The sequence below is a fragment of the Mus caroli genome, chromosome 17 (assembly GCF_900094665.2).
Source record: "Mus caroli chromosome 17, CAROLI_EIJ_v1.1, whole genome shotgun sequence".
NCBI lineage: Eukaryota > Metazoa > Chordata > Mammalia > Rodentia > Muridae > Mus > Mus caroli.
The window spans coordinates 22,125,586-22,134,784 of NC_034586.1; the positions used below are offsets into that span (position 1 = coordinate 22,125,586).

At 45.6% G+C, this 9,199-nt stretch overlaps 1 protein-coding gene across 2 annotated transcripts in view; it reads left to right on the forward strand.

Moving 5' to 3' along the window:
- Positions 1 to 5,548, forward strand: part of Luc7l (LUC7 like) — a 26,484-nt gene extending 20,936 nt beyond the window's left edge. The window contains exons 7-10 of one of the 2 annotated variants that reach the window (XM_021186247.1): positions 893 to 981; positions 2,467 to 2,496; positions 3,106 to 3,273; positions 4,577 to 4,915. In XM_021186247.1, the coding sequence (XP_021041906.1) occupies positions 893 to 981; positions 2,467 to 2,496; positions 3,106 to 3,273; positions 4,577 to 4,718 (429 nt within the window). In that variant the 3' untranslated portion in view covers positions 4,719 to 4,915. Of the gene's footprint in view, positions 1 to 892; positions 982 to 2,466; positions 2,497 to 3,105; positions 3,274 to 4,576 lie in introns of both variants that reach the window. The other variant, XM_021186248.2, reaches the window with a different exon arrangement.
- The last annotated feature ends 3,651 nt before the right edge of the window (positions 5,549 to 9,199 follow it).

A 9,199-nucleotide genomic window follows, 5' to 3' on the forward strand; every position in this document is an offset into this window, starting at 1 on the left:
TGTAGACCAGGCTGGCCTCGAACTCAGAAATTCGCCTGCCTCTGCCTCCCAAGTGCTGGGATTAAAGGCGTGGCCCAAAATTGCCTGACATATTTCTGGGTTTAAAAAAAGAAAAAGTTTCATTTTATGTGTGGGAGAAGTAATTTGTCTGCATGAATATCTTATTTGTGTACCATATTCTTGCAGTGCCTTTGGAGGCCAGAAGAGGGCAACGGATCCCTTGGAGTTAGAGCCAGTTTTTACTCACATGTGGACTCTAAAGTTCTCTGTCCCATGGCAGAGCAGCCTACCTGCTGAGCTGTCTGTTCAGTCCCATTCTTTCCTTTGTGTTCTCTCGTTCTCTCATCCTCCCTCCCTTCCTCCCTCTCTCCCTCTTCCCTTCTCCCTCTCCCCCTCCCTCTCTCTCAGTATTATTGGTGTGTTGTAGAGGCACTTGACACTTCTCAAGCTAGCTTAAGTTGATGCTGATTTGGTAGTAGAGGTTCTCAGAGCCTCCTGCTTCTGTTGCATATAGGACCAAGCTTGATGGATTGTGCTGATATATCATAGCACACACCAAATCAAAAGTGAGCTGTTTTCTGGCTACCTCCATCTCTACTCCCAACAGCAGGGTGCTATTGCTTTTGGTCTGAGTGAGTTACGTTTCTTTAACTAACATTTCTTACTACAAAGCTCATGGAGAGGCTGAAGGATGAACAGCTAAGTTTATGGCTTGGTTTGAAGCATTGTGATTTAAGCCCTGTGCCTTAGAAGTTCAGCCCCTTTTCTGTAATTTGTCACCAAATGTAGAAAATGATGGTTAATTTTTTTTCATGTGTTCTGTTAGGTTTTAAATGAGTAGAATATTGTTTCCTAAAAGCTGTTGCTTTTCCTTATTTTCCCATTTATTTAGAAAACTGTGGCTGAAAAACAGGAAAAAAGAAATCAGGATCGATTGAGGAGAAGAGAGGAGAGAGAGCGAGAAGAGCGCTTGGGCAGGAGGTAAGCATGGGGTAGCCTTAGGAAACTGCTGTTGCTGTTTTGTGACTTGGAGCCATCAGTGTTTGAAACATGTAAAAGCATTTATTTATTTATTAGATTTATTTATTTATTATTATATGTAAGTACACTGTCTTCAGACACACCAGAAGAGGGCGTCAGATGGTTGTGAGCCACCATGTGGTTGCTGGGATTTGAACTCTGGACCTTCGGAAGAGCAGTTGGGTGCTCTTACGCACTGAGCCATCTCACCAGTCCCTGCATTTATTTGTTTTGAAGCAGGGTCTTACTAATGTAATCCAGACTGACCTAGAATTTGCAGATATGTGCCTGCTTTTGTTTCCCAAGGGCTGAGATTAGGGTATATGCCATCACACCTGGCTCCAGTGTATGTAGCCTTTAAAAGCAAAACCTATGAGACATACTCACTGTGGTCAGGTGCAACACTGATTGGAGCTAGGGAAGGAGGAGCTGACAAGGGTCCCCTCTCCTTTTTCCTCTTACTCCCTCTGTCCGTGTGTCCCTCTCTACCCCCTACAGTTGCCCTGTATAGCTCCAGCTGTCCTGGGACTTGTTCTGTAGACCCCTGGCTGCCCTCAAACTCAGATCCACTTGGCTCTGCCTCCTAAGGACTGGGATTAAAGGTCTGTCCCACTGCTACCCAGCCATCTTTTAAACTCACCCAGACAGCTCCTCTGACAGCTGGCCATGGAGCCCTTATCAAATAGGGAAGGCAGAAGTGGATCTACTAATGGTAGCTAAGCAGCAGTCTCATGGCAGTGCCTTGAAGGGAAATCATCAGCTTTGTGAGGGTGGAAGCTTTGTATGGCTGTCTTTTTTCTTTTTTCTTTTTTTTTTTTAATTGGTTATGTGGGGTCACTGGACAGACTTTACCATAAAATATGTGGTTGGAATATGTTCTTGCCCATTGAGAAGCAAAATGTAAGGTGTTTGGCAAAAGCCTCCACACCAGTGAGGCACTAATGGGAGTTAGGAGGCAGGAAGAATGTGGGTGGTAAGGTCTGGGGTAGGCTGTCTGGAGTAGAACTGACTGGGCTTAGTGATTGTTTTTTCTTTTCTTCTTGGTCTTTTGATACAGTGTTTTCTGTATATCCCAGGCTGTTGTGGAACCAGCCTTGTAGATCAGGGATCTGATTGTCTCTGCTTCTCCCTGCTGGGATTAAAGCATGTATTACCATGCCCACCTAGCCTTTTTGGTTTCTGATCTGGAGTTGTTCCTTACCTAGGACAGGGAGGGTGGAGCCAGGAATAGGGGTTAGAATTTGGCTGTATTCAATTTGAGATGCCTGAGAAGTACTCAGATAAATATTTGGGATTCATTTCAAAGAAAAGATCAGAGCCAGACTCATCTATGCACTCTTGAAGCATCTCACTAAGTTGCCTTAGCTGGCTTCAGATTCACGGAGATCCATTTTCCTTTGTCTCTTAGATGGATTAACATTTTCATCTATTTATCTTTCTGTTTAGGTCTGGATCAAGAACCCGAGATCGCAGAAGGTAGGTTTCAAGATCTATCACAGGGCTCTCAGGTTGAGTGCCTTTTTCTGTAAAAACATTTAATTGATGTTCACAGCCTCACAGGACTGTTTTGTGAAGAGTATAGATGTTAGGGTTTAGCACAGTAGAAAGATACCACATGGACTGCCATGCTTTCACACATATGCTGCCACTGCTGGGAAGAGCTGGGGGAAGAGCAACTAGGAATGTCCAAGGCCTCTTTTTGTTTGTTTCGGTTTTTTTGGGTTGGTGGTGGTTGGTTTTGTTTTTTGAGATGGGTTTCTCTGTATAACTTGTCTGTCCTGGAATTCTTATTGAAGAGGCTGGCCTTGAATTTAGAGATCTGCCTGTTTCTGCCTCTCAAGTGCTGATATTAAAGGCATATGCCACCTTACCTGGCCAAGACCTATCTTTTCAAGAAACATTCAGGGGAAAGATAATGGCCTTCAGATTAATTCAGGGGACTTTTTCACTTCCAAACTGTACATTGTAGGAGGAAAAAGAAATCCCAGTAACCCTGAAGGCCAATCGATGCTGAGAGCTGAGGAACGAGTATGGTTTGATCCATCACAGTGATATCTTAGCTTTCAAATCATCTGGGTTTTCCAGGTCACGCTCCCGGGATCGTCGACGGAGGCGGTCTAGGTCTGCCTCCAGAGAGCGGCGGAAGTTTTCCCGTTCCAGGTCCCGAGATAGATACAGGCGCCATCGCAGCCGTTCCCGGAGCCACAGCCGGGGTCACCGCCGGGCTTCCAGGGACCGGAGTACAAAATACAAGTAACTACTCTGACTCCTCCTCCGTAACTCACCCGGAGTGAGCCCTGTCTCTGTGCCCAGGGACTCCTCCTCCGTAACTCACCCGGAGTGAGCCCTGTCTCTGTGCCCAGGGTCTGCTGAGATCTGTCTCCTGGCCTTTTGGCCATTTCGTCTGGTAGGGACAAGGTTGGGCTTGTGGGGATGCAGGTTCTGGGTGACAAGCACCCAGTGTTGGTGCCCTGAGGAATAGAGAGTGGCACCAACACTTGATTGGGATGGGGTAGGGCATTGAGCTCTCACACGGCCCTCCGTTTGGCTGGGCTTTACGTACTTTAACTTGGTAAAAAGCAGCGGAGATTTTTGTCTTGATTAGGTTTTGCTTAATTACTTCTCTTGGACATTTTTATTTTTAAAATTTTGTTTTGAGACAGGCATTCACTTTGTAACATAGGTTGGCTTGAACTCAGGATGCTCCTGTGTGCTGACATGACGAGTGTCTCTCCCCATGCTTGACCTGTGCCTTTCCATCCCACTTTCCATTGTCGTTACATCCTGGGTCACATTTCACATGCAAAGCTTTGCTGTACTCCCATTTGTTTTGTTTCTGTTACACTGAAAACTTCCTTATTAAAATTCTTTGCTTTTTATTTACTTTTATTATATGTATACATTAGTGTATTATGTCATGTGTGTTACTGTGTGTGTGTGTGTACATGTATTGTTTGGAGGACAAAAAAAGGTATTGGATGCTCTGTAGCTGGAGTTACTGGTGATTTGGGGATACCCAACTTGGGTGCTGGGAAATTAGCTCAGTTCTTCACAAGAACATCATATCCTCACTTATGTCTCTAGCCCTTATTAGACCTTTTCTAATGTTACCTTTTATCAGATATTTTGAGACCAAATCTCCTGCAGACTTAGTTACTCCTGTCTGTCTCACCCTCCTGAGTGTGAGGATTACAGGTGTTAGCCACCATCACCAGCTAAAAGGGTCAAATTTTCTTTTTTAAAAGATTATCTGTGTCATCAGAAACCTAATGAAGTCAAGCTTGGCCTGGTGCTGATGGTGGTACATTCCTTTAATCTCAGCACTGGGGAGGCAGAACAGGTGAATCTCTTGAGTTTGAGGTCTGCCTGGCATACAGAAGGAGTTTCAGGATAGCCAGGGCCACATGGAAAAACCTTGTCTTAAAAAAGTGCCTGAATGTGGTGGGGGCATGCCCTTCTCTCATCCAGGGTTGAGGGTCTGCCTTACTGGTTCCTGTGCAACAGCCAGCCAGAGGGAGGTGGCAGCCTCTGCTGAGCCTCTGGTTCACTTTCCCAGGTTCTCCAGGGAGCGCTCATTGAGAGAGGAATCCTGGGAGTACGGGCGGAATGAACGAGGGCCCACTGACTGGAGGCTGGAGAATTCCAATGGCAAGACTGCATCGCGGAGGTCGGAGGAGAAGGAGGCTGGCGAGATCTGAATCTGGCTCAGGCGCTGTAAATAGTCTGACAAATGTTCGGCACCGCCTAAATTACCCTTTATATTTGCTGATACAACTCATCTTTTGTAGTTAAAATTTCTATTGTTTGGTCCTAGCTGTGAGTCTCTAGAGTTGTTCAGAGCTGCTTCTGTGTTTGGGGTTACATTGTATAGGAACAAATAAATGTGGCGGCTGCCTCCTGACAGCTGTGTTGGGGTATCTGCTGTCCTCTACAGTAGAGGCACTTCACTAGGACCCGCACCTGTGGAGCAAAGGCTGGTGCTGCCGTTACCTGAGGAAACTGACCAAATGTCTGACCAATTGAATTTTTGGCACTCCCAACACACTTAACTGAGCCAGATGTATGTGGCTTCCCTTCCTGGTTCACACTCTGCATCTTAGCTGCTCATGTACTCTCAGTGCAGACATAGAACAGGTTCTGTGGATGGGAGAAGGAGCCATATGACACAATTATTTCCCTAGGAAGAGCTGTATCTGTTGAAACCTTAGCTCAGGTCAGCTACACTGCAGTTCCATTTTGTTACTTAGGTGGAATAAAGACATAGATGACCTGCTAATCAAGGAGGCCTTGAGGGAGAGTTACAGCTTAGGTCAGGTATTCTGGGAGGTTTATACTCAAGACAGGCTAACCGTTACCCCCTGAGCATTTGTTGTTGCTCACAAGGACCAATGCCTTAAGACCAAAGTGAAGCCCAAATAGAAAGGATCACTGAATAGGAGTTGGCTTCCCTTCACTTGTCTTGGGGAGGGAGGTATTACAGTTTGTTTTTGGAGGGAACTTTAGTAGGTTGTGTTAAATGAAAAAGCCCCCCCCCCCCCCCCCCCCCCGTGCTGTGCTTGTAAAAACTTCAATGCTGTTCTTGAGCTGTTGATTTGATGGTTGCACATAGGACCTTGTGATTTTGTAATGTGGCTCCTTGTGATGCTGTGGACTCCCGTCTGTAGGAGGATATGTGTGTGGGTACCTGCTCTGCGGGTATTGTGAAAACAGGCTTTCCTTGATCAGCTGTCTCCATATACAAGGAGGTAGGGTGGACTATCTCTGGAGGCACTGGGCTCTGTACCATACACAGGTGCCATGTGTAGATTTCATTCATCTCTAGCCCCTTGGCCTCCAGGTGGGGCTCAGTTTAGTTCTGCTGTCTCCCTGGAATAAGGTTTGTACCTGGCCTTCTTGGTCCCAGGTAGACATTTTGACTAGCTGTGACCACTTATGCTGGGCACATTTTGTTTCTTGGACTCTTTTGGGCCTTAACTGGACAGTCCTAACCTTAGATCCAACATCAGCATGTCTGGTTTGGATCCCTTTCTATCTAAATATAAATGTGTGTATGGAGAAACGGCTGTTTTGCTTTATTTTATCACAGAGTAAAGATTCTGGAATCATTTCTGTGCCATGGCCTGTAGTGCCCACAGGATAATCCCTGGGCTCACATGATATACAACTACAACTACTGGGGTACAGTAGGCAGACCCCCTGCCTCGGTAGCATCTTTTTGAGTGGTCGGCTTCCCCAGTCTCTTGTGGAGGGTGAGTTTTTACAAGGATGTTGTGGCAAAAGTTTTTTTGTTGGTTTTTGAACTTTTTCTGGAAAGACAGTCTTGCCTAGGCGGGCAGACTTGGATTTCAGGACTCAAGGCACATTTGTTTCTGTCCCAAGTAGCTGTTTCTAACAACTGTCCCAACATGCCTAGATGCTTTGTTTTTGTTTTCTTGGGTTTTTTTTTTTTTGTTTGTTTGTTTGTTTTTTTGAGACAGGGTTTTCTGTATAGAACCAGCTGGCCTCAAACTCAGAGATCTACCTTACTCTGCCTCCTGATGTTTTGTTAACTTTTCTTAAGTGGAGTTTCCTGTAATTCAGGTGGACATAGATAACCAGAGATCTGTTTGTGGTGTTGTTGGTAGCTCTGGACATTATGCAAGAAATCATAGGGTCCCTGGGCAGTGGTGGCGCACATCTTTAATCCCAGTGCTTGGGAGGCAGAGGCAGGCAGATTTCTGAGTTCCAGGCCAGCCTGGTCTACAGAGGGAGACCCAGGACAGCCAAGGCTACATAGAGAAACCCTGTCTCGAAAAAACCAAAAAGAAAAAAAAAAAAATCATAGGGTCTTCCATCTGTAACCTGAGGCCTGAGGCAGGTACTGATTACGCAGAGCAAGGAAGAACTGGGAGAGCCAGTAGTTTTCAAAAACCCAGTAACCAGTCACCCATGGGCTCAGCCCACAGGAAGTGGGTATCCAGCTCAGAGAGAGTAGATACATCCTTCCTGGACCCTCTTGTTCTTTCTAGGCCTTTGGTGATGTTCAGTGCACTGAGTGAAGAGGTTGGAGTGCACTGAGTGTTGGAGGCCTCTTGAATTTCCCAATGTCCCATGGTCATGGTAACAGGTAAAAGGCTGGATCTTCACTTGGATCTGTGACACTTGGAATTTGGCCCATTGCATTGAAAGAATAGTCACTTAATATCCAGATAATGAGGGGAGTTGCAGGTTGTGCCTCTTGGAGGACCCATCCCCAGTTCAGCAGTACTTGGAAGTCAGTACCCGAGTCATGTGGCTTAGGAATGTCACTGTCTGTCAAGGCCTGTATGGTGAGCCACAAGTATCCAGAGTGGGCCAGGTGAAGGTTAACAAGCTGACAATTGCTTCAGGAATCTCTGGTAGAACTTGGTTATCCTGATGGGGGGGTCCCAGCAGCAGGATCAGTTGTCTGCGTTTGACTTGACTCTGCAGTCTGGTCCTAGAATGTGTGAGCTCTGTTTGTTTCCAAAGGTAGCTGTGGCCTGGCAGCTTTAAGCTTACCTGGACTCTAAAGCCTCACATTTTATACGTGGCATGCACTATTAGCATACACTGAATTTTAGTGTGTACTTTGTCAGTGTCTTCTGCCTACTGAGTTCTTAACACACTTCCTTGGGTCTAAATTTAAATTTACTGCTAAAATGAAAGTAATTTTCAAGATACTGTTGTTAGGTGTGTGACTTCTAGCACATGTTTTTTTCAGAACAGTGATATTTATAGAATACTGTGATGTATTCCAGTGATAGCAAAATGCAATAAAGCTTCTTATAACAAACTCCCATTATAACCACTTCTGATGGGTATAAGTCAGTGACATTTACGTGTCCAGTGTTGTGAAGTGGTCTGATACAAAGTTGCGGATGTTTGATCCAGACAGAAACTTCAGCCCACCATTTGGAACTGACTGGCTTCTCCTGAGCCCCCTGGCAACCAGGAACCCGTTTTCTCTCTAGTTTGCTCATTTGGGTATTTCACAAACATGGACTCATGCACTGGATGGCTTTTGGTGTGTTGGCTTCTTCCACTCAAGGTTTCTACAAAACTCAGCTGTGTGATGTAATCTCATTACTTTTATGAGTAAGAAATACTCCATTCTGAGTGTAAGCTACATATTTCTCACTGTGGTGGTTAACCTGCTAAACTCGATGGCCTTAGAAATGCCATGAGAACACACCCCTGCAGGTGTTTCCAGGGGATTCAGTGAGAGATCCACCAAGGATGTGGGCGGCGGCACCATCCTATATGCTGGGATCCTAGAATGAAGAAAAAGGAGGGCAAGAGCTGAGCACCAGCCATCTCTCAACTTCCTGACTGCAGATGCAATGTGACCAGCTGCCTTAAGTTCCTGCAACCATGACTTCCCACCACTGTACCCTTATACTGTGAGCCAAATAAACCTTCCCTCAGTTGCTCTTGTCGGGTGTTTTGTCACTCGTGGGCCCAGGGAAAAGAGACTCTGATGTTACTGCCCAGAATACGAAGAACCCTGATGTAGTTCTTGGCTGGATTCATTACCACCAAGGTTTGTTTTTGTCTCTTGTCTTTTGAGACAGAGTATCACTGTATAGCCCTAAACTCACTGTATGGCCTACAAACCCGAGGATTTATATGAAGGCTGTGTGTATATTGGTGCTAAACCTGATAAACCAGGGCCTGCTGTGCAGGGTGGATTTACATCTAAGGAAGCATTTGGTTAGCCTTCCATCTCTGAATGAAATGAAAGGTAGCAGTGGGGAGAGAAAATGGCATTCCAGCAAGTTCATGTTGAAGGCTGATGTGATACCAAGGGTAGGAGTGAACCAAACATGGTTGTCCAGAAACCTCAGGAAAAGGACCAGTTGGCCTTCTCTTTCCTCCTTTACTGTTTGGCCTTCCTCAGCATAGGGACCCAGGCAAGGAATGTGTCCCCCTAGAATGTAGGGCGTACAAAAATGGTCTTCAGCATGTTGTGGCCCATTTGGGGTCTTAAGGTATCCTGCATATCAGGTATTTGCAGTTGCTAATAATAGTTATGAAGAGGCAACAAAATAAACATGATTGGGTGTCACTACAACCATATTAAAAGGTAGCAGCATTAGGAAAATTGAGAGTCACTGCTTAGAGCCTAGAGGTGTACCCACACTAAACATGACACCTTTGCAGAGGCAGAGAACCGGGCATA